Below are 25371 nucleotides of genomic sequence, written 5' to 3'. Positions count from 1 at the left end.
TTTAATTAACGGTGTGGAAGTTAGAATGAGACTCGTTCGTTCGAAGGATTTGTTTTGCCTTATGGAAAATCGATCGACGTCGAAAATACGCATTTTAGACGCCAGTCTGCTAGTGAGAAGAGCAAAAATAAGTCCTGGCATTTTATTCGCGCATGCAAAAATGTTGAGTCAAACTACCGCCAAATATCCCCTTACGAGAGTCAAAATTAAAACATTTACAATTCACGCGGGTCTCGTAGGAGAATCGATAGACAATGTAATACTCGGTCAACTGCCGAAACGGATAATAGTCGGTTTTGTCGATAACAGAGCGTTCAACGGCGATAGAAAATTAAACCCGTTTAATTTCAAAAACTATGGTATAAATTTATTTTCGCTGTACGCCGACGGTATACAAATTCCCAGTAGACCGCTACAGCCGAGCTTCTCGAAAGACGAGCTACTCTACGTCGAAGCTTATCACACTCTCTTTTCGGGAACCGGTATACACTTTTTGAACGAGGGTAATTCTATAAGTATAGAAGATTACGCCGAAGGATTCACACTTTTCGCCTTTGATCTTACACCCGACTTATCAGCCAATTTTGCCGGCTATTGGAATCTTGTGAAACATGGCAGTTTACGACTGGAAGTGCGATTTGAAAAAGCACTTACCACAACCGTTAATTGTATCGTTTACGCCGAGTTCGATAATGTTTTAGAAATCGACTCCTCTCGTCAAATCATCGTCGACTTTACCGGTTAAATGACAAATGTCGACAAATAATATTTCACAGCTTTACGGTACATGCTTTATTTTTACCTCACCACTACTTATTTTACAGTAGGAGATGTTTTGAGAGATCTACCCCGGGAGCTCCGAGGGGGGAGCGGGGCGGGGGGGACTCGAGGGCAAGGGGGAGCGGGGGGGACGACTCGTTGGTGAGGGGGGGGTCGGCGAGCGTGTCGGGACATGTTTATTAATTATTAATAAACATATCATATTGACAAGGGGTACCGCCGAGGGGGGGGGGTAGGTGTCCGCATTCTACGCCGAGGGTGGTCCGCGGGGGGGGGGGTCGTCACTTTATCGGCGCGGGGGTATTACAAAGGCGCCGTTCGACTGCTGGAATTTAATCGGCGAATATAAACAAAACAGCGAGTTAGACACTTGACTCTGCAATGATCTCTCCCTTCTAGAACATGCGAGCCGCCATTCGGTTACGGCGTCTCACTGCAAAAGCGAGCGTCGATGGTCCGACGACGGTTTGAAGATAAAGTAGCCGAGGTAAACAATTGATAAAATTTGTCACCGATGACGATTTAACCGTTGCGGTGTCCTCTTCATGTTTTTTCTAGAAAGAGCCGCTGTCTCTCTTGCTCCCGTCCCCCCCTTTGTCTTGACACGCGTCTGTTACTGCTCGCGGCCACGATGAAACTAAATTCAACGACGGTTATGGGAGGCGGGTAAAAAGTCGCCCAGAGAGAAGAGATATAATAGTTTATACAACGATGATAAAGGCGAGCGTCGACGTTCGTTGGCGTTCTCTTTTTCTCGCGCGGATTTAACTTTAATTATTATTTAAAATATTATTATTATGAAATATACTTAATAATAATGAAGGAAGCGGAAAAATGAATAATAAATGATATATATATATATATATATATGGAATTAAGCATAAAAATATTTATTCATAAAATTTTAAATTTTAAAAAATTACCACACTTCTTCTTTTTCTCTCTCGAACTCGTGTTCAATTTCGAACAGTCGTCGAAATCCATAAATGTCTTCGTCTCCCGACACGTCCCAGATTTCGTTATTGTGCTCAACATCTACTTCTCTGAACCAGCGTACCAAACACTGGGTATGTATATTGATAAATCCACGAATGCGGATTTTGTTGAAATATATAAAATTTGGCTAAAAACAAATTATACAAAAAAATTTAAAAAAAATTTTTTTTTTAATTTTTTTAAATTTAAAATCTGTGAAAAAATATTAAACACACCTGTCTGTGAGGGATCCGAACCCTTACCATATGAAAAAGTGAGATCTCGTGCACCGGCACGTTGTCGACCCATGTCCACTGTAACGCGTTAACAGAATGGTTAATTAAAAAAAAGAAATATATAATATACAATTATGTATTGTTGCGTGCATGCCGCCCTGGTATGCTTTTTCAAAAATGTTACACCCAAGCCAACAGTTAGTCCGTGACTCTCTCAGACACTTATTCACACTCGCGCACTCACGAAAATAACCACAATCGTTTATTAAAAGACTGCTCGCTGCACGCTTCAGCTTGGAGTTCGAAAAGCATACCGGGCGACACGCACGCAACGGTATTAAGTATACATACTCCTACTGCGGAATAAACAATTTCTATGCAGTCTTCGATTCTACGATATCTTCGTTCCATTTCTTCTTCCATTTCTTCTTGATCCATTTCTTCTCGGTCTATTTCTTATTCTTACACAGTGCTCTGTGCTCTACTTGCGAACGTTTTGACACTACTGACTGACTGACTTAACTGACTGCAGAGGACTGAACTAGAGAAGTAATTAAAATAAAATATATCTAGCGTTACAATAACGAGAAAGGATTCGTTGGAGCATCGACACCACATAGGCGAGCGTCACCGGATATCATAGTTTACGATATATCCAAGCGGCTCGAGTAGTTCGAGTCGAACGTCGCATATACTGTTCGAATGAAAATGCGTGTGAAGAAATTAAGTCATAATTTATATTTAAAAAAATACATTTTTTTATTCTTCTTCTTTTACATATTTTTTGTTTTTTACGTATTACGGTAGCGCACTAAAAAATAAAGCTGCGAGCTCACAATCGACGAGCTGATGTTTATCGAAGGCATCGCTATCGCGCATTACATTCAATACTTGCGTAGGATTCGTTACAGTGAACGCAATTTTGGAGAATTGCGTAAACTTGATATCGACCGTTTCGACAATTCTGTTCAATCGATGAAACATCGCGTCAATGCACAGATCAAGATCGAGCATACGGTGTAACGTCGATTCGATCATCGTTAAGCGTACGTTTAAAGACTCGAGACGTACGAGTTTGACACCGTTAATCGTACCAACTCTCAATGTTAGCGGTCCAACGCTTATAAAATCACACATATCTTTAGAGGATCGAATGAAATTCAGAATGTTCCGTCGTTGTTCGTAGAATCCCTTCCACGTTTCGAGGGACAGTATCAATTCCGTTCCTCGATGATCTCCTACGGCGATCTCCACGTAACTCGGTGGACCCACGTTAACGCTAACTTCAAGAAATTTGTATCCTGTAGCCGTCAACGCGTATCGTCTGCTGAGTATACGAACCGCGAGACGCTGTAACGAAATGCTGTAGAAATAATGAAATTAGTAATAAAAAATAATATAATACAATTTATAATTTGCAATTTAAAAAAAATATAAAGCTTTATAATTTAAGAAAAAAACGAAAAAACTTACTTGTTACACTTGTTCTCGTACGATGGAGTTTCATCATCGTGAATCGGTACGTAATAATTCATACGTCTACTGCCACTGCTGTTACCGCCGTTGCTTCTTTCAGCGGAATACATTCATGTATGTGAAGTAAGCCTCGCACTTTTTGAATTTTTAATTTTTTTTGTGCCGTATTGTGCTACGTTTGTAATGTATTGTGCCGCAAACCGCAACTCCGTAACTCAAAGCGTATTCGAGAAAATTAAAAAATGCAAAATTTTTGATAGCCCCACACTTTTCGAATCTTTAGTTTTTTTTTATTGTGCCGTATTGTGCTGGATTTGTGCTGACTTGTGCCGCAAACGAGAGATTGATAACTTCGATAACAATTGAGAAAAAAAATAAAAAAAAAATTATACTAGCCCCGCACTTTTATCGAAATAAACCCATTTTTTTGTTGATAGATAATAATTTGTGCCACGTTGTGCCGTTGGAACTAACTCGATATCTCTTTTCGTTGGGCAGATAAAAAATATTAAATTTTTAAACAAAATAACAATTAATTTCTTCAAAAAAGCATTTATCAAACTTCTGTAAACTGTGCTGAGTTTCGCTAGATGAGTACAACAAAGAAATGGCCGAAAATGCATAGAAAGTTGCAGGGGTTGAAAATAATAGGCTAAAGGAGAGGAAAAAATAGGGATGAGGAAAAAATTTTACAATTTAAAATTTTTTAAAATTGTGCCGGGTTGTGCTTGAAGAGTACAATAACTTTTCTTAATGACAAAATGTCCGCAAATCGTTAGTTTTCGCAGCACAACCATCTAGAGAAAGCAGCTTTTAGGAATTCCAATTTTTAAATCGCTATAACTTTTGAACCGTGACAGGAAATGAAATTTTGCGAATTGTGCTGAGTTGTGCTGGACGGGCACAACAAGAAAACGGTTAAAAAAAAATCGAAAATAGCAGGGGTTGAAAATAATGAGTCAAAGGGGATGGGGGTGAGAAGAAACATTCGCATTTTTAAATTTTTTAAAATTGTGTCATCCGGTGGCTCCGAAGGGGGGTGAAGGAGGGGGGGAGGTATCGGATTACGCGGGGGGGGGTGAGGGAGTGAGGGAGGGGGGTATCGGATTACGCGGGGGGTGAGGGGGTGAGAGAGGGGGGGTATCGTATTACGCGGGGGAGTGAGGGGGTAAAGGAGGGGGTATCGGATTACGAGGGGAGGTGAGGGAGGGGGGTATCGGATTTCGCGGGGGTGAAGGGAAGGGGGGGTGTCGGGTTACACAGGGGTATCAAATTTCGCGGGGGTGAGGGGGAGGGGGTGTGTCTGGTTACACAGGGGTATCGAATTTCGCGGGGGTAAGGAGGAGGGGGGTATCGGGTTACACAGGGGAATCGGATTACGAGGGGAAGACGTGACCCTGGCATACCACCGGGATGACTTACCTGGATGACTCACCGGGATGACTCACCCGCGCCGCTGGTCCGCGCCGCTGGTCCGCGCGGGGGGAGGAGGTCCGCGTTCGCGTTTGCGGTCGCGCCGCGGATCCGCGTGGGGGTCCGCGTGGGTCCGCGGGGGCCGCGTGGAAGTCCGCGGTTGCGCACTAAACTTATACTCCTTAGTAGTAGACGTTTTTATCTCTACAAACTCGCTACGCGGTTTGCGTAGGCAATCAGCGCCTTGTCTATGAGTGGAAATCGACCTTTCGTCAGGCGAAACAGGTCCTCCCGCGCGCGGCCGGGCGCGGATATTGTGCCCCCAAACGGAAGCCGGGGCGCGGAAGAAGCGTCTCTCTCTTCAAACACCTCTATAGCGTCTTCAAACTGGGGGGCGTCGGGCCCCCCCAAAATTTCACTGTCTTCTATGTCTTTAGGCACAAAAGGTTCGCGCGGAGACATTACAAGAAACTTAGTTTAATTACCCGAACACAAAACACGTTCGTACACAAGAAACTCATAAAAAATATATACGTGTAACACTTTGCGCGGACTCGACAAGACTGAATTCAATGACGGTTGCAGAAATCGCCAAAAAAAAAATATAATGGCGGTGTATAAAACTGATAGTCGCGATACATCACGCATTACACCTGCGAGCGCCGATGTCCGCCAGAACATCGGTGCCTCGCTTCTATGTTATGATATGCGATATTTGATTGCAAATTCAAGCAGCCGGAGTTTTGGCGGACGTCGCATATACGGCTCGAATAAAAATGCGCGTGAAAAAAATATAGTATGATTTATATTTAAAAAACAATTTATCTACGCAGTACGTTAAAAACAAAGGAAGAAATGACGTCATCGGGACGATGATCGACCCGATAACGCATCGAACCTGTTGGAACATGTTCGAGAAAAAGGGGGGTGTTATTGCGTAGACTAAACAATTTCACGCTATTTCTTACGACGCAGTACGCGAAACAAAAGAAAAAATCTTTCAAAAAATCAGTTGGAGCGAGAGAGAGAGCAAAGGGTATATAACGAGGAATGAAGCGCATCGAGCCGCAGTAGTCAGATTTGAGAGTGATACATCGATCGAAAAGTATCGCGGTTTCTTCGTTATTGTATGGTTGAACATTATCACGTACAAGTGCTCCGGAAAAGAGATTTTTTTATCGCTCAATCGCAAAGATGTTCGTCCTGCTGTCGAGACCTTCGGACATTCGCGATTTTAGCGCCGAACAGCTGCAATTTGTGCCGAAAACCGTTCTGTTGCAAATGTGCGGCGATCACATTTACTACGTGTGGGATAAGCTTCCGGAGCATATAAAGGCGGATTCGGAGGTTCAGACCTATCGCCGCTGTGATGAACATTACAACCAACCGTGGCAGCGAACGCACATCGACGGTCCCGCTCCAATGATTAAGGATTGCGGCGAATGTCAACGAAACAAACATTAGCTTTCGCGACGTAAACATTTTTTTATTTTTTCATAACAGTGAGCAAGAAGAAATGACGCTTGACAATAATCGCTCGGTGTTACCGGACTATGAAAGTAATGAGAGCGATGACATTCCATACTATTGCAACTGTTTTTACTATGGTTACCATTTAATAGATGATATCGCCAATGCTTTGCGTGATGAAGATCGAGGACGAAAATTGACGGATGTGCAACGAATATCACTGGTGCAGTTTGTTCGCGATCGCGAACTCGGGATACGCGGAACCGATAAACGCATTGTTAGACAAGGAGTTGTTATCAATACCGATAAGCATCCTTATGACTGAAAGTCTAACATAAAACGAAAAATATACATACAGGTGCGGAACGAGGTAAAAGAATGTGTAGCTCGTCTAGTTCGTGATAATCCTTTATACATTAAACTGTTTAAACATGACTTTAAGTCGCAGTATGAGGTGTTTGGACAAGCTCGCGCACAAGCCTGAACTCTAGAATTAGATGAGGAAGGAACAAATAATAAGAATCCGTTTATTGAGAGAGAGATTGCGTTTAGTAATTTATGTAATTTGAAATGGCTAGATTGGGCAGAACTATACAAAGAATACCAACATTTGTTGCATAGGAGAAGGGAAACTGCCCGAAAACCTTCCCAGTATTCGTGAACAGAATTATTACATAGATTAGATAAAATACTGTAGAAATACAATAAATGTATAAAACACATAAAAGAAACAAATCAATGGTTGTTATAGAACAGTCCTTTCTTTAAATATGTATCATAATATACTTTGAGGTTTTACTGAGGTATTTCTTTATCATATAAAATCTTCATTACAAGAAGAATTGTCATAGTAGTCATTATTCTCGTATAATTTCTTTGACGTAATTAAGCTTAGAATTAGTTGTTCTTCTCTAAAGAAAGGATCGTTTGAAACATAAACATAAATCAATTAATACAAGAATATCACTTCAGATAGAATGTATATAATCTAGGAAATAATGCATCAATCTTTTGTTTTAAGTAAAGAATAACTATCATCAGTCTATTCAGGGATGTTATTTGTAATGTTAATACTGATTGAGTATTACCAAATAAGTATCTAAATCTCGGCAAAGCATTATACTATATCATGAGCGATTGCTACAACATAAGCTATATACATGACATGAGCAACAACAGAAACGTAAGAGCTAATTAGACCGTCGTGAGACAGGTTAGTTTTACCCTACTGATGACCAGTCATTGCGATAGTAATCCTGCTCAGTACGAGAGGAACCGCAGGTTCGGACATTTGGTTCACGTACTCGGTCGAGCGGCCGGTGGTGCGAAGCTACCATCCGTGGGATTATGCCTGAACGCCTCTAAGGCCGTATCCTCTCTAGTCAAAGGTGGCAATGATATCTCTAGGAGTCTCGTGAGTCGAAAGGCTCAAAACAATGTGACACACTACTAGGCGGCCGGTCCCCCTTAAACGGGGAGACCCGGTCGTCGCACGAGCCCGGTTTGCCGTACGGCGCCTCTGCCCGTCGTCGGGATCTCACCGCTTACGACGGCACGGCGTCTAACGGTCGAACATGAGTTTCGCGAGTTCGATGTCGAGACTCGGAATCGTCTGTAGACGACTTAGGTCTACAGACTAAGTTTTTCACTGAATTTACTAGACCAAATTTTGTACTAGGCAGTCTTTGATTGACACATTAATTCACTTTAGTATAAACATAACATTCAATAAGTCAGAATTCGCAGAATACTTAGTAAAATAATTATCAAGTTATTGAAAAGTAACTTTTATAGTAAAGCACGGAATTAGTCACTAGATCGTTTTATCACAACGCAAGAAACGGTTATTCGATAGTGTTATTACAATGCCAGAAACGATCTATATATTTTGCAAAGAGCGTATTCTCATTTCATATGTAATACAAAGAAAAGTACACATAGCTCGCAAATTAACGTAATAAACCACAAAAGATATTGTCTAATTAATGAGAAAGAAATAATCGCACAAAGAAGAATTAAAGTTTTTACTTATCATGAAAATGGTTGCAACCAAACTATTAATTATTTACTTTACTTTAAACTGAGCTCAATGTTATACAATTGAATCGAAATGAATTGTGCACAAACCTGAAATAAGAGAGGATGTTTTCCTCTCAACACGAGAAACTTATTATATTTCCTCAGACGAACAAGGATAACTCCCCACAGAATAACAAGGATAACCTTCCTCAGATGAGCATAGGATCCTTTGATCAGGATTCCTAACGTAACGTTAGATGAACTTCTAACGTCTCTACTTGCTATTATGAAATGATTGGTTACCTTGTGAGCAAAACAGATGAATAATTAGAGCTAGTCTTACAGAACACGCCTCAGACTTTCTTTCCTCTCGATGTATAAGTAGCTGCTCGTATTCAGCTTGAACAGGATTCCTCGAACGTTCCACAAAATGGCTGCCTTCCTCGAACCTTCCACGAGCCGGCATGGCTCGCCAGGATGTATCTCGCTGGCTTCCTCTCAGTGACGATCGCTGTTGTCCATGAGCTTTTCCGATCCGTATATGTTTCACAATTATCTTACTTATCGCACACGAATAGGCCGATCTCAAATACTTTACGACTTAACTGCGAAAAGATGATGCAATTATGCGACTCGAATTTATGTATAACGCACGATGTTTCACGCACGAGATCTGCGAGACGAATACGCTCGCTCGGCCGGGCTGCGCGCCCCTCCTAACATGCTCAAGCATGCGCGGTAAACACGTGCCTCGCCGCCTGGGACGCAGCGTTGTCGGCACCGCTCGCGCGCTTTTTCCATGAACTACGTAGAACGCGCGGCTTGACCTATCAGATTACAATCGACACTAATGGCCGCAAAAAAGAATAACACAATCTCTCTCTCTCTCTCTCTCTCTTTCAACTTCAAACAGAGGAGTATCGCTATTGGGCGACTACAGTTATGTGTGAGATAAAAAGCTGCTCAGTCGATCTGCTAGTTCAAATTCACACAGGCACTGGGAAGTGCGTTGAAGTGGTGGCGAGGTACAATCTGCGTCTGCAACACTATTACCGTTTCGTCGACAATAAGATGCAAAGAACTCTTGAACGTGAACTTATCGATTGTGATAATTGGCACTGTGATGTCCCTTCCTTCAGTCTTTTAAATTTATGTTGGAACACTATAACATTCAGTATACCTATCGACATTGTCCAGCGTGTCATCGATGCATGTGCAAGTGCCCCTTCGAAAAGTGTGACGTAATCGACAAGTCTATATTATGGAATGTGCGTCGAATTCGTGGTGATGAACAACCTGAATCTGATGAACAACCTGAATCTGATAAACAACCTGAATCTGAATAAATAAAACATGGAGCATTCGAGCAAACCGAACGCGATCTGTTGGAGCTGTCCGACCAAGTAACTACCTTGGGTGAATATTTCACATGGACGCTGCAATGCGCGGAATTCGTCGAGCAGCTCGAGACACGAGCTCGAGACTTTTGCAGTAGTGCCAAACGTCCGCTCTCGATCGGGCAGAGGCAATCGTTGGTTGCCAGAATAGCGCGACTCGAGGGTGTGAAGTCGCGATTGGAAAGACAATTTATCCATAGCCGTGGTGATTATGCGAACGCCGGTAACAGGGGCGACACGCGCGCGGTAGAACTTGTATGGCAAAAAATCAATGCCGCGTTCAAAACGCGAATAATGACCGGTGCGGTAATTAATATAGACCATATAGAGCCGCGACAATTTTTGAAAGACGCCTGCAGCGTAGTGTGCAAGCGAGTGCAAGACATTATAAAAAAACATAACTGTGTCAAAGTGAACACTGCGTTCAACGGGGAGTTTGTGGCGGGTGATAAACGTGACAATAAGAGTATATGTACAAATACCATAGAACTCTGTCGTACATCGCACTTGCGCGATTGGTACGAGCGGCACGTTATCGAGCCCACATTAGCGAAATTCGAGGAGTTCCAGGAACGCGACAGTGGGTGGGCGTTGACTCGAATCCTCAATTTGACGGTGAACGTCAACAAGTACACTTTTGCGCGCGGGGTGTCACTTGGAATTGCCTAAAGACTTTAAAGTGAAGAACGCGGTGATCAATGTGCTGTCTATGGACAATGCATGTTTTGCATGGTCAGTGGTCGCCGCCTTACATCCAGCCAAAAGACATTCAAAACGGGAATCATCATACCCGCATTATTTAAGAGTACTGGATTTACGAGACATTGAGTTCCCAATAACGTTGAGTCGAATTAAACAGTTCGAACGACTCAACAATACATCCGTCAACGTCTATACCATCGAGGGACAAAAGACGTCAAACGTTCTTCCAATACGGCTTACTGACCGCACGAGTGTTAAAAAACATGTGAATCTGCTGTACGTGCAGGATCCGCGAGACAACAATGTTGGATATTTCGCGTGGATTAAAAATCTATCCCGTCTCGTGAGCTCACAATTGAGCAAGCATCATGGTCAAAAGTATATTTGTGATCGGTAAGTACTTATATTTTTTAATAATATATATATATCATTTTTATATTTTGTGTATAAAAAATTTATATTTATGATTCTTTTTTTTTGCAGATGTCTTCACTACTTTAGTTCGAGCGACAAGTTGCAGTCTCACACTGTGGACTGCCGAAAAGTAAACGACTGCGCTATCAAACTACCGAGTGAAGACAACAAGTGGCTGTGCTGCAAGAACCACAGCAGGAAAGAGCGACTTCCCTTTGTGGTATACGCCGATCTGGAGTGTGTGCTGCAGAAGACACAACCGGAGACGGAACACGCGTCATACGCCTATCAACATCATCGAATATGTAGTATAGCATACTACGTACAGTGCTCGTACGATGAAACGTTATCAGCGTATCGATTTCGTCGCGATAACGACTGCGTCGCGTGGTTCGTCGAGGAACTCAAAGGATTGGCGCATCGCGTAAAGAACATATTGTCCGACATTGTATGCATGGTAGACCTAACGCGAGACGAGTGGGAGACATTTCACAGCGCAGCGCAATGTCACATATGTAAAAAACCGTTTGCGCCAAATGATAATCGTATACGCGATCATTGCCACCTAACTGGGCGTTACAGAGGTCCAGCACACTCGACGTGCAATCTGAATTATATGGATTCTCACTTTATCCCAGTAATATTCCACAATCTGTCAGGCTATGACGCGCATTTCATTATCAAGGAGATAGCTGCCGCGTTCGAAGGCAAGATTGATGTACTGCCTATAACAAAAGAAAAGTAAATCTCATTTACTAAACACGTGAAAGACACCACGGAAAGATCAGATTCGCGAAACAATATAAAATTAAGATTCATCGACTCGTACAAATTTCTGAGCGCGAGTCTCGCAAAATTGGCATCCTTCCTAGATAATGATAAATTAAAAATTATACGTTCAAAATTTTCCGCGTTATCCGACGACGATTTCAAATTATTGACGCGAAAAGGTGTCTTTCCATACGATTACGTGGACAGCGTCGAAAAGCTGGAGGATACGTGTTTACCACCGCGCGATTCATTTTACAGTTCCTTGACCGGTGACACCGTATCCGAGAGCGATTACGCGCATGCCGCGAACGTATGGCAGCGATTCTCCTACAGCGATCTATACCTAAAAACCGATGTCTTGCTGTTGGCCGACGTGTTTGAAAATTTCCGCGACAGCTGCGTCGCGAGTTACAGGCTTGATCCCGCATACTACTACACTTTACCAGGCTTTACGTGGGACGCCATGTTGAAACATACGTGTGTCAATTTCGAACTGCTGACCGACATTGACATGGTTATGTTTATCGAACGTGGTATTCGCGGTGGTCTGAGTCAATGTTCCGGCAGATACGCGCAGGCCAACAACAAGTACATGCAGTCGTACGATTCATCGAAACCGTCGTCGTACCTAATGTACTTTGATGTCAACAACTTGTACGGCTGGGCGATGTGTAAACCACTGCCCTACGCGGAGTTTCGATGGGTCAAAGACGTTTCAAATTTCAACTTTAGCGCGATCGCTTTGGATTCGCCTACGGGCTATATTCTCGAGGTCGATCTCGAGTATCCGCAGGATAAACACGACGCGCACACTGACCTACCGTTCTGTCCGACGCGCGATAAACCGCCTGGCAAACGGCAGGACAAACTTCTTGCCACGCTGCACGATAAGAAGCGTTATGTTATTCATTATCGCAATCTGCAGCAGTGCACGGGCCATGGCCTTCACGTCACTAAAATACATTGCGTATTACAATTCGCTCAATCTGAGTGGCTCAGCGCTTACATCGAACTCAATACAAAATTTAGAACATTGGCCAAAAATGAGTTCGAAAAAAATTTATATAAATTAATGAATAACGCAGTTTTCGGAAAAACGATGGAAAATGTTCGCAACCACGTCGATGTAAAATTATTGACAAAGTGGGACGGACGATACGACGCGGAGGCAATGATCGCGCGACCGAATTTCCACAGCAGGAGCGTGTTTTCGGAAAATCTGATAGCTGTCGAACTGCGCAAACTCGAGGTGAAATTTGACAAACCGATCTACGTCGGCATGTGCATCCTCGACTTGTCGAAGGTGTGCCTATACGAATTTCACCACGAGTACATGTCTCCCCTGTACCGCGACTCGTGTAGAATTATGTATACAGACACGGACAGTTTGATTTATCATATCAAGTGCGACGATGCGTATAAGAACATGAAACATGATATAGTCAGGTTCGACACGAGTGACTACGCGGTAGATAACGCTTACAGTATGCCTCTCGTCAATAAAAAAGTGCCGGGCCTGATGAAGGACGAAAACAACGGGGCCATTATGACCGAATTCGTTGGACTTAGGGCAAAAATGTACGCCTTGCGAGTCAATGGCAAAAAAGGCTGTAGAAAGGCGAAAGGTGTTAAAAGTAACGTCATCACGCGTACCATCGCGTTCGACGACTACACGCGGTGTCTGAACGATGAGATCGAAATGATTCGACCGCAGTCGTGCATACGATCGAAAATGCACGAAGTGTACACTATTTGCGAGACGAAAATCGCTCTGAGTCCGTACGACGATAAGCAATATATCGTGCCGGATTCGACCGATACGTTGTCGTGGGGACATTATCGCATACCTTTATCATAGTAGTTATCATAATAAGGAACAGTGATAATTCATGTGTTACGTCCAACCCCGGGATTAGGATGTGAAAATCTGGAAAGCAAGGAAAAGGCTAGCCAGAGGGGTCGGGGGAAGGGAGGACGCAGCCAGGTACTTACAAATGTCGCTCGCAGGTACGCGCTCGGAGACGCGTGGTGCGAGCCGAACGCACTTTTATGACTCAGAAAGGGTCAACGTCTGTAAAGACCTTAGGACGCCTTTCATGAGCGGCGCGATCGTCGGTCCTTTTTCGAGCCAGATAATTTAATCCCTTTAACTCAGGATCGGACCTCGTGCGATTTCGAGAGGTGGAGGAGTAGGGTTAGAGGTTTTTTAGTTATAAATCTCAATGCAGTTTGAAATTAACATTTAACATAAGCTAAACATTTTATTACAATAAAATATTCTATTACAATAATATAAGCTAGGTGAACAATAAATAAGAATTAAGCAGATAAACTGAATATAAGTGTGAATGTCGGATATGTGTGTAGCGTGTGTAGATTCTTCTCGGGTGGTACATAAGTGCGGGGAGGATTTTTAAGGGAAAACCTATTTGGGAATGGCCATTCTGCCCGCCATTATCACAATTACCTAAGGAATGAAGTTACATAAATTTAGCTAAATGTAAGAGTGCGTGTGGTGTGTGTTAAACTAAAATTAAGTCACAATTAAAACAAATATATGGAGGTGTTTGCGGGGTGATACAAGAATTTATGAATGGAAAATAAGGATACCGCCATTGAAATAAAATTAAATTAGTTGTAGGGGTGCGGTGTGTGTATTAAAACAAATAATTAGTCAAGAGTAATCATCTCGGGAACGACTACTTCCTCGTGGTCGAGAGTCGAGGCGGTCGAGGAGGTCGGGGACGGACTTCGGGAAGAAGAGGGGGAATCGGGAGGTTCTAGGAAGCGGACTGGATCGGGGTTAACGGGGACCACGCGAGGCAAGACCACGCGAAACGGACCCACACGGCAAATAGGGCGATGTTCGACTAGTGGGCGGGAGGGTAGGACGACTGGGCGATAGGGCTGAATGGTAGTGGGACAATCCTGGTTTGAACAACCAGGTTCTTTCGTAGAAACTACTAGGGGCGGTGGGGTGGCGAGTCGCGGAGGACTGGCGTTGAGCCGCTCCCGGGGGAGTTCGACCTCCCGTCGCGCCCGCTTGTTCTGGCGATTTCGGTGTCGCCTAATTGTGCGGAGATTCGGTCCTTGAGGGGCCAGGGCTTTCGGGTCCACTAAAAATATTTACTTATTTTTAGTCAATCTCTCTCGGACCCGGTCGGAAGCGAACAAAAGGAAATCGTCGAACTTAGGGGGGGGGGAAGGTCAGTGGACAGTCTGGGCCCACGACAACGACGAGACGCCGGGAGCCAAGTCAGGCCTGCCACAACGCCAACGACCGCTGGGAACTCGATGCCTACACTAACCGACCCACGAGCATAAGCTCAGGGAGGTCAGTGGACCAGCTGAGTCCACGACAGCGGCGAGACGCCGGGAGGCAAGTCAGGCCCACGACAACGCCAACGACCGCTGGGAACCTGATGTATACACTGACCGGCCCCAAATATATAATGACCTTCCGAGGGACCGATAATCGATAGACCGTTTAAGAAGGGGGGGGGGCAATAACGCGGAAAAAGCAGGATCAAGAAATTTACGGGACTTACTACTTGATGAGTTCAAAAACGAATGGGTTTTTTCTGGGTGTCGCTGGTGGATGAGTCGGAGCGACTGAAGTGCTGCTGGATCTTTTGCACAGACTCTAAGTGCGAAATCGTGACTCGAAAACGGAAGAGATCACGATTATATTGCCGAAATGCAGACTAAATCTTCAGAGGCTTGAAGAGACTGAGAAGTTTTTTGAGAGGAGTGTCGCAATCTCGGGGTTTATATAGGAAAATGTAGGGAATGGAAGGGGTGGTTTTCATGTGGGGTGTGTCTGGTTTATTGTTTAAAGAATTTCGGGTTGGCGGGATGTTTCTAATTTTGTTTAACGGATTTTTTTATTGGTTGAGATGTTCCTCACCCAAGAGGTAGATTCTTAAGTTTTCGCCTATCCTGGGAAGCTAGAGACGGTTATCGATTTTTGCGGTTTTTCATTGGTGAGCCCCCCTCTTGGCAAACAGAAACTTCCGCCACGTGCTCTTAAGATTTCTAAAACCACGTATTAGGTTTTCGTTTCTGTTTGTCGGAACATCGCACGGCCAGTTTTGAGTGAGTCGCGCGATATAATACAGATCCCCATCATCCCTCGTCTCAAGTTAAGGCTCCTTTCTGCGCGTTGTATCGCCGGATTTATAGTTATGAGCCAGACAAGGTTGACAAGAATCTGGTCACTATATCCCCCGTCTGTTAGTAATTTATCATCTGAGAGGTTGCTTTTAGTTGCCCAAGCAAATAGGTAGTTTGATCATAAAAAAAGGAATGCGAGGAGATCTAACCTCACCCCGATCGATAACCGTCCGTACTTGGCTTGTTTATTCTAATCTTAGGGCTATCTTAGGCGCATAAGGATTCCCGCGAAAAAGGGATATCGTGGAGTCTGCAGGACGTAACACATGTATGTAATATAATGTATGTATGCATGTATGTATGTAATGTATGCAATTATGTACGTATGTACATATGAATGTATGTACATATAAATATATATGTATGTAATGTATGTATGTATGAATGTATGTATATATGTACGTATATGTATAATGGAAGGAATATTAATCAACCATATACTTTTATATTTTATATTATAAACATTTATTCAATAAAAAATTTTTATACAATATTTCCATTTATTATTTTCCTAAACATTTTGTTCCTAAAGTACGGCATGTCGTTCTGAGTAAACGTAATTTTTTTATTTGCACAGACATACTCGGCGAACATGCAAGAAAATACACTATAATCGCTGCCGTTTGTCTGTTGCGGAATGTTCATGGCGGAATAAAATTCCCAGTCACTCATATCATAAGATTGTTTTTTTTTTTTATCAAGACTCTCATCTTGTAAATATAGTTTTAGCGTAGCCAGACATTGCGAATTATCACCGCCCATACTGTCGTAATAAACAATCGTTTTATCGCGGAAATCTACTATTGATATACACCAGTGAACGTTCAGATGTATAGGGATAACAATAAGATCCTGCGCAAATATGTCCACCTTCCTGGTTCATCGCTTCAGAGATGAGTGACCGCTCGACAGAAGTTTCGGGTAAAAGAACGTGTTCATCGCGTGAACTTTCGGATACTTGTTCGAAGATGTACCTCTGGCGATCAGCAAATTCATATAAAAATTAATAACTTCGTCGTTGAGCCAATTTAAACCGACCATCGTGTGAAGATCCTTTTGCGTGAGCTTCGCCCGAAACCTTCCACAACCACCGCCATGTTGTGGAAACCCTTGGCAAAAAAAGTATGGTGTTATAAAATTATGGTGTCACAAAAAGTATGTCACATCACATTTCAATAATTTCAAATAATAATAATTTGCACATTTACCAGATAAATTGCTGCACAGATGAATCGCTGCACACAGATTTTAATGTTTCAATCAATGCACAGATGTATCACCGAGGTGTTTAAGTTCTCAAATCATACTACTGTGGTTTGATGCATCCCTCATTATATACCCTTTGCTTTCTCTCTCGCTCCAATTGAATCTTGATCATCATTTTTTTATCTGTTTTGCATTTCTTCCCTTGTCTCACGTACTGCGTCGTAAAAAAATAGTATGAAATAGATACGTCTACGCAATAACACCCCCCTTCTTCAAGAAAAAAAATGTGTTTATGGCACCACGATGAACACGAAACTCACAATAGTAGATAACGTATTATATATTAGAAAGGATATTAATAAAGATATCGTATATATTTCAAACATTTTATATGTTGCATACGTCTTACATATTTTTATACATTGGATATTTTGTATTTAATATTTTTTTTACATAGTTTATTTTTTTATATGTTTTAAAAATACAATCTGCACGAATTAAATAACATTGTTCTTGTGTATCCAAGAGTTGTGCGATCCATCGAATCCCAGCCATTTCACGTAAACCTCGTCGCCCCTTCTGCGCAGTACTTTCTCCACGAGATACACGTCAGGATAAGTCGCGCGATGCAACTCGTACTCGTAGAACGCTCCAGCGACGGATTTTCCACGATAGTCCTCGAGTAGATAGGTTACGGGATTGGTACGCTGCACTTTAACGATCTTAAACACCTCGGTGGTCCAATTCGGCGTGTAACCCTTCTCGAAAATTGTCTTGTATTTGCTGACGCGCACCAAGTCACCCACTTTGAATTTTGCCGGGCCCGCGATCTTTATCGCGCTGTACACCGTAGCCAAGAGTCTTTCGGCGATCGCGGGGGTAACGTCGACGGGTCGCATGCCGATCGTTCGATGCTTGCTCGCGTTGTAATCCGATATGAGTCGCGGCAAGACGTCGACCCACTTGTAATTTCCATTGAGCGTAAACATCTTCCACATATTGTTTTTTAACGTGCGATTGAATCGCTCGACAAGCGACGCCTTCATCACCGAATACGTGGAATAATGATTGATGTCGTGTTTTTTCACGAGATGTTGCACGTCGGTGTTGTAAAATTCCTTCCCCATGTCGGTTTGTAGATTACTAGGGCACCTCAGGCTGCGTCGAATTATCTCAGCGATAGCGTCAGCTGTCTCGCTGCCACCTTTACCCTTGAGCGGCACGGCCCACGCATACTTGCTCAACACATCGATGACGATAAGTATGTAGTGGTAGCCTCCGTTGAAACGTGAGTACGAACGCATCTCAAAGATATCAGCTTGCCACAGATCGTCGTACCCTCGCACTATGACGTGTTTTCGGGGAAAATTTCTTCTTGCCGTTGCGTGCAATTCGTCCACCAACAGTCGCTTTTCGATACTTTTATCCACATCGGTCAATTTTAACGGTCTCATGTTTTGTTGACGCCGTTTCTGCTTCTAGTGCATCGTTCGTAGCAGTTTCAGTAGATATATCAATAAGAGATCTACCCCGGGAGCTCCGAGGGGGGAGCGTGGGGAGGGGGGGACGACTCGTTGGCGGGGTGGAAGGGGGGAGGGGGGACGACTTGTTGGCGAGGGGGAGCGATGGGGGGGGGTGACGACTTGTTGGCGAGGGGGAGCGAGGGGTGGGATGACGACTTGTTGGCGAGGGGTCTGCCGGGGGGGAAGACGACTCGTTGGTGAGGAGGAGCGGGGGGGGGTCGGCGAGCGTGTCGGGACATGTTTATTAAATATTAATAAACATATCGTATCGACAAGAGGTACCGCCGAGAGGGGGGGGGTGTCGTCACTTTATCGGCGCGGGGGTATTACAAAGGCGCCGTTCGGCTGCTGGAATTTTATCGGCGAATATTAACAAAACAGCGAGTTAGATACTTAACTCCGCAATGATCTCACCCTTCTAGAACATGCGAGCCGCCATTCGGTTACGGCGTCTCACTACAAAAGCGAGAGTCGATGGCCCGACGACGGTTTGAAGATAAAATAGCCGAGGTAAACAATTGATAAAATTTGTCACCGATGACGATTTAACCGTTGCGGAGTCCTCTTCATGTTTTTTTCTGGGAAGAGCCGCTGCCGATTACGATTTAACCGTCACGGCGGTATTCGGTTATGGCGCGACATATTACAAAATGCGAGCGCCGATATCCGGCTGCTGGAATGTATAAACAAAATATGTCTAACGATAATTATACGAACGCATAGCATCTGTTGTCGCCAGGATGATTATGGATCCACATCTTGTGGATCAGTCTTCGGCTAGTTTTCGCGACGCGAACGTTCATATTCAAGGGTGAAGTTTTTTGTGTCAAGTATTCAATACAGAAAAATATTTTTTACGATAAAGGAGATGGGCAAGTGCTCCATCGAAGAATGTGACGTGATTAAAAAAAAAAAAGACAGTATTAAAAAACAAAAACATGGAACATCTCGATAAAACGGAACGCGACCTGGTGGAAGGATCCAACCAAATCGCTACCTTGGACGAATATCTCGCATGGGAACAGCGATGCGAGAAGTTTATTGAGCAGCTCGAAGAAGACTGTCGTTCCAAACGTCCGCGGGTCTCAGACGGCTCTCAGACTGTCGGAAACAGGTCATCTTTAGTGGCAAGAATCGCGCGACTCGATGGTGCGAAGACTCTATTACAGAGACGGTTCGTTCATATCGGTGGTGAGCACGCGGCGGGCAGTAGTAGCGGTAACAAAAACGCGGAAAGACTCGTTTGGCGAGAAATCGATGCCGCGTTCAAATGGCGTGTGTTGACCGGTGCGGTGATAAATATCAATTACATCAAACCGCGAAAATTTCTCGAAGACGCCGAAGTCATCGTGCTCGATCGTGTGCGGAACGTCGTGCAAAGACACGCAAGTGTAAAGATAAATACCGTGTTCAACGGCGAGTTTGTGACGGGTGACAAACGTGCGAACAAAAGTGTCAGCATGGGAAACCGTGAACTCTTTCATGCGTCCGATCTGCGCGAGTGGTACGAGCGACACGTTATCGAGCCTACTTTATCGCGTCTCGAAGAGTTTCAGGAACGCGATAGCGGATGGGCGTTGTCGCGTATACTCAATTTGACAGTGAACGTGAACAAGTACAATCCTTTGCGCGCGGGATGTTACATCAATTTACCGCAAAAAATTAAATAAAAAAAAGCGATGATCAACGTGCAATCGATGGACAATGCGTGCTTCGCGTGGTCAGTGGTGGCTGCTTTACATCCAGCCGAAAGACATTCAGAACGGGAATCTTCGTACCCTGATTACACAACAGTATTAAATTTACAAGGCATTGAGTTTCCAATGACTTTGAAACAGATTAAAAATTTTGAAAATCACAACAATATATCCATCAATGTGTATGCCATCGAAGGAGAGAAGACGCCAACCGTTCTCCCGATACGGTTCACCGACCGGAAGAAAGAAAAGCACGTAAATCTGCTGTACGTGCAGGACCCGCGAGACGACGTGGGACATTTCGCGTGGATAAAAAATCTATCCCGCCTCGTGAGCTCGCAATTGAGCAGGTACAATGGTCGAAAATACATTTGCGATCGGTGAGTACTTATACTCCTTTTAATAAAATTATAAAATATTTTATTTTTTATTTAATAATTTTCAAAATTGTGTTTTTTCTTTTTTGCAGATGTTTACATTATTTTCATTCGAGCGAGAAATTGGAAGCCCACGGAGTAGACTGCCGAGAGATAAACAACTGTGCCATCCGACTACCGAGCGAGGATGACAAGTGGCTGAGATTCAAGAATCACAGTAGAAAGGAACGAGTTCCATATGTCGTATACGCCGACCTGGAATGTACCCTCGAGAAAACGGATGCGGATCCGACAACGTCCACATACACGTCTCAACGTCATCGGGTATTTAGCATAGGATATTACGTGCGGTGCTCGTACGACGACTCGTTATCCGCGTATCGATTTCGTCGCGATAAAGATTGCGTCGCGTGGTTCGCCGAGGAACTAAGACGTTTAGCACACGACGTAAAGAACATCTTGTCCGATAATATACCCATGGCGGATTTTACGCGAGACGAGTGGAAAAAATTTAACAGCGCAACGCACTGTCACGTGTGCGAAAAACCGTTCGAGCCAGACGACGTGCACGTACGCGATCACTGTCACTTGACCGGTCGTTATAGAGGTCCCGCGCATTCTAATTGTAACTTAAATTATAAAAATTCTCACTTCATTCCAATAATTTTTCATAATTTATCGGGTTACGACGCGCATTTTATTATCAAGGAAATAGCTACAGCCTACGAAGGACGCGTAGACTTACTTCCAATCACGAAGGAAAAATACATTTCATTTACGAAAAACGTCAAAAGCACTGAGGATAAAAACTTCCAAAATTGCATCAAATTAAGATTCATCGACTCGTACAAATTTCTTAGCGCGAGTCTCGAAAAATTAGCATCCTTCCTTGATAAGGATAAGTTAAAAATTATACGTTCAAAATTTTCCGCGTTATCCGACCAAGATTTCGAATTATTGACGCGAAAAGGTGTCTTTCCGTACGAGTACATTGACTGCGTCGAAAAGTTGGAGGATGCGTGTCTACCATCGCGCGACTTGTTTTACAGTTCATTGACAGGCGACACCGTATCCGAGAGCGATTACGCGCACGCCGTCAACGTCTGGCAGCGGTTCTCCATTCGAACGCTCGGTGACTACAGCGATCTGTATCTAAAGATCGATGTCTTACTGTTGGCCGATATCTTTGAAAGTTTTTGCGATAGCTGCGTCGCGAGTTATGGACTCGATCCGGCGTATTATTACACTCTACCAGGGTTTACGTGGGACGCTATGTTGAAGCATACGGGTATCAATTTCGAACTGCTCACGGACATTGACATGGTCATGTTCATCGAACGCGGTATACGCGGTGGTCTGAGTCAATGTTCCGGCAGATACGCGCTGGCCAATAACAGGTACATGCAATCTTACGATACATCGAAACCATCGTCATACCTGATGTATTTCGACGTAAACAACTTGTACGGCTGGGCAATGTGTCAACCATTGCTTTATGCAGACTTTCGATGGGTCGAAGACGTCTCGAATTTCGAGTTTAGCGCGATCGCTTTGGATTCGCCCACGGGTTACATTCTCGAAGTCGATCTAGTTAAATTTGACAAACCTATTTACGTCGGCATGTGCATTCTCGACATATCGAAAATCTGTTTGTACGAATTTCATCACGAGTACATGTCTCCCCTGTATCGCGACAAGTGTAGAATTATGTATACCGATACGGACAGTCTGATATATCACATCGAGTGCGAGGATGTGTACCAGAACGTGAAACGCGATATCGCTAGATTCGACACGAGCGATTACGCGATCGACAACGCGTACGGTATAACGCTCGAGAACAAAAAAGTGCCGGGCTTGATGAAAGACGAGAATAACCGTGCGATCATGACCGAATTCGTCGGACTCAGAGCGAAAATGTATGCCTTGCGAGTGGATGGTAAAAAAGACTGTAAAAAAGCGAAAGGTGTCAAGAGCAACGTCGTAGCCAGGTCGATAACGTTCGACGATTACACGAGATGTCTGCGAGACGAAATTGAAATGAAGCGACAGCAGGCTTGCGTAAGGTCCGAAAAACACGAGATGTACACCGTATCCGAAACAAAAATCGCTCTGAGTCCGTACGACGACAAGCGGTACATTATACCTAATTCGACCGATACGTTACCGTGGGGACATTATCGAATACCTTTATCATAGTAGTTATCATAATAAGGAACAGTGAAGATTCATGTATGTATAGTATGTATAGTAATGTATGAATTAGTAATAAATGTATGTAGTATGTCATAAAATGTATGTACTATGTATAGTATGTAAATATGTATATATGTAGTGTATGTAGTATATAACGATATGTATGTAGTAGATTCTATTACAGTATTGGAAGGATATTAATAAGATATACACATGTGTATTATCAATATTTTTTTTATACTGTATATATGTATCACATATTTCAAACATTTTACATGTATCATTTTTTATATTAAAAATAAAATACAGTTTGTGCACGAATTAAATAACATTGTTCTTGTGTATCCAAGAGTTGTGCGATCCATCGAATCCCAGCCATTTAACGTAAACCTCGTCGCTCCTCCTGCGCAGTACTTTCTCCACGAGATACACGTCTGGATAAGTCGCGCGATGCAACTCGTGCTCGTAGAACCCTCCAGAGACGGATTTTCCACGATAGTCCTCGAGTAGATAGGTTACGGGATTGGTACGCTGCACTTTAACGATCTTAAACACCTCGGTGGTCCAATTCGGTGTGTAGCCCTTCTCGAAAATTTTTTTGTATTTGCTAACGCGCACCAAGTCACCCACTTTGAATTTTGCCGGACCCGCGATCTTTACCGCGCTGTACATCGTAGCCAAGAGTCTTTCGGCTTTCGCGGGGGTAACGTCGACGGGTTGCATGCCGATGGTTCGATGCTTGCGCGCGTTGTAATCCGACACGAGTCGCGGCAACGCGTCGACCCACTTGTAATTTCCGTTGAGCGTAAACATGTTCCACATGTTGTTCTTTAACGTACAATTGAATCGCTCGACGACCGACGCCTTCAACACCAAATACGTGGAATAATGATTGATGTCGTGTTTTCTCACGAGACGTTGCACGTCGGTGTTGTAAAATTCCTTCCCCATGTCGGTTTGTAGATTACTAGGGCACCTCCCGCTGCGTCGAATTATCTCAGCGATAGCGTCGGCTGTCTCGCTGCCGCCTTTACCCTTGAGCGGCACGGCCCACGCGTACTTGCTCAACACATCGATGACGGTGAGTATGTAGTGGTAGCCTCCGTTAAAACGCGAGTACGGACGCATCTCGACGATGTCAGCCTGCCACAGGTCGTCGTACCCTCGCACTATGACGTGTCTGCGGGGAAAATTTCTTCTCGCCGGAGCGTGCAGTTCCTCGACAAGTCGTCGCTTTTTGATATTTTTATCCGCATCGGTCGATTTTAACGGTCTCATGTTTCGTTGTCGCCGTTTCTGCTTCTAGTGCATCGTTCGTAGCAGTTTCCAAACAGTTTGTACCCGCTTCTGAACAGTTCGTAACCGCTTCTGAACCATTCGTAACCGCTTCTGAACCATTCGTGAATTGTTCGTTGTCGCTCGTCGTCGTCGTCGTCAGTTAACTGCTTTTTACCACTCATCGTCGTCGTCGTCGACGTTCTCTAGCCGTTTGTAGCCTTTCCTGTCTCCGCGTAGTTCGCAGCTGTTTCTAAATCGCTCGTAATCGTTTTTAAGCTGTTTTTGAACCGTTCGACAACCGTCCGACAAGCGTTCTCGAACCGCTAGACAGCCGTCCGACAACCGTTCTCGAGTCGTTCGTTGCCGTTCCTCGCCGTCGTTGATGAACCGTTGCTTCTCTTCACTCGACGCCTTTCGATAGTCGTTTCTGCTGAACCGTTTGTCCATTCTTGTTCGTTGTCGCGTCCGATTCAACGGTAGTCGAATGGCGAAGCTTGTTTATCGCAGTCCGTAACGCTTGCAGATCTTTCTCGAACGCAGTCAGCTTCTCGTCTGATTCTTTTCGTTTATTGTTCAATATTTTAAAGAATTGATCAACGTACAGTTTGTTAACCGCGTCACCGTCAGTCTCAGGTTTCGCTACGCGACGAATCTTGCGCGACTTTGCGTCAAAGTCCGTGGCGGCGCGACACAGAGCGTTATTGCGCACGAAAGAGCATCGGCAAAAAATGCCCGTTTTCGGTACCTCGATTTTTGAAACTTTTTTTATGCCAAATGGTTACTTATGATGACCCAATAATCCCTGCAAAATTTTAAGAGGAGCATATGCCCCGTTTAAGAAATATAGAGGGTCAAAGTTGACCATTTCCAATCAAAAATATAGCAGCTTCACATTTATACTCCAATAATAATGTCCAAAAAATTCAGCCGAAATGGTTCTTTTAAGATTTTTGGCTGCTGATTACGAATCTGAAGTCAGATTTTAAAAATTCAAAATGGCGGATCCAATATGGCGGACTGATTTTTCTTAAATTCATTGGATTCACTTGAAACTCGTTACTCGGGGGTTTTGGAAGTCGCTGATTGCGAATCTGAAGTCAGATTTTAAAAATTCAAATTGGCGGATCTAATATGGCGGACTGATTTCTTTTAAATTTATCGGATTCACTTGAAACTCGTTACTCGGGGGTTTTGGGGGTCGCTAATTGCGAATCTGAAGTCAGATTTTAAAAATTCAAAATGGCGGATCCAATATGTTGGACTGATTT

The 25371-nt window shown here is 43.7% G+C and overlaps 5 protein-coding genes across 5 annotated transcripts; 4 read left to right on the top strand and 1 right to left on the bottom strand.

Annotated features, from left to right (window-relative positions):
* Positions 1–160: 160 nt before the first annotated feature.
* On the top strand, positions 161–745 carry LOC143902781 (uncharacterized protein F54H12.2-like). Its single transcript, XM_077415960.1, has one exon. It carries the CDS (start codon positions 161–163, stop codon positions 743–745), a length of 585 nt encoding a protein of 194 aa, XP_077272086.1.
* A 962-nt stretch (positions 746–1707) lies between these two features.
* Positions 1708–3577, bottom strand: LOC143902780 (uncharacterized). Its single transcript, XM_077415959.1, has 2 exons — positions 3465–3577; positions 1708–3354 (listed from the first exon to the last, which is right to left on the bottom strand). Exons 1-2 carry the CDS (start codon positions 3575–3577, stop codon positions 2790–2792), a joined length of 678 nt encoding a protein of 225 aa, XP_077272085.1. The 3' UTR covers positions 1708–2789.
* A 7046-nt stretch (positions 3578–10623) lies between these two features.
* On the top strand, positions 10624–17833 carry LOC143902821 (uncharacterized). Its single transcript, XM_077416001.1, has one exon. It carries the CDS (start codon positions 12117–12119, stop codon positions 13509–13511), a length of 1395 nt encoding a protein of 464 aa, XP_077272127.1. The 5' UTR covers positions 10624–12116; the 3' UTR covers positions 13512–17833.
* Positions 17834–19493: 1660 nt separating this feature from the next.
* LOC143902842 (uncharacterized) lies at positions 19494–20225 on the top strand. The gene has a single exon (XM_077416025.1). It carries the CDS (start codon positions 19494–19496, stop codon positions 20223–20225), a length of 732 nt encoding a protein of 243 aa, XP_077272151.1.
* An 881-nt stretch (positions 20226–21106) lies between these two features.
* On the top strand, positions 21107–22860 carry LOC143902841 (uncharacterized). Its single transcript, XM_077416024.1, has one exon. The coding sequence runs from the start codon at positions 21107–21109 to the stop codon at positions 22826–22828; it is 1722 nt and encodes a 573-aa protein (XP_077272150.1). The 3' UTR covers positions 22829–22860.
* Positions 22861–25371: the final 2511 nt, after the last annotated feature.

This window comes from Temnothorax americanus, unplaced genomic scaffold (assembly GCF_048541705.1).
Source record: "Temnothorax americanus isolate GAGA-0224 unplaced genomic scaffold, ASM4854170v1 Scaffold40, whole genome shotgun sequence".
NCBI lineage: Eukaryota > Metazoa > Arthropoda > Insecta > Hymenoptera > Formicidae > Temnothorax > Temnothorax americanus.
The sequence above is the reverse complement of the archived record's forward strand: the minus strand, read 5'-3'. Positions and strand labels throughout refer to the sequence as shown.

What these genes read in the sequence shown, in the direction of transcription:
- LOC143902781 (XM_077415960.1), top strand. Translation starts at nt 161, where the DNA reads ATGTTGAGTCAAACTACCGCCAAATATCCCCTTACGAGAGTCAAAATT.
- LOC143902780 (XM_077415959.1), bottom strand. Translation starts at nt 3,577, where the DNA reads ATGTATTCCGCTGAAAGAAGCAACGGCGGTAACAGCAGTGGCAGTAGA. An exon ending in TACGAGAACAAGTGTAACAA is followed by an intron (nt 3,355 to 3,464) that starts GTAAGTTTTTTC and finishes TTATTTCTACAG; the next exon opens with CATTTCGTTACAGCGTCTCG.
- LOC143902821 (XM_077416001.1), top strand. Translation starts at nt 12,117, where the DNA reads ATGTTGAAACATACGTGTGTCAATTTCGAACTGCTGACCGACATTGAC.
- LOC143902842 (XM_077416025.1), top strand. Translation starts at nt 19,494, where the DNA reads ATGGAACATCTCGATAAAACGGAACGCGACCTGGTGGAAGGATCCAAC.
- LOC143902841 (XM_077416024.1), top strand. Translation starts at nt 21,107, where the DNA reads ATGGCGGATTTTACGCGAGACGAGTGGAAAAAATTTAACAGCGCAACG.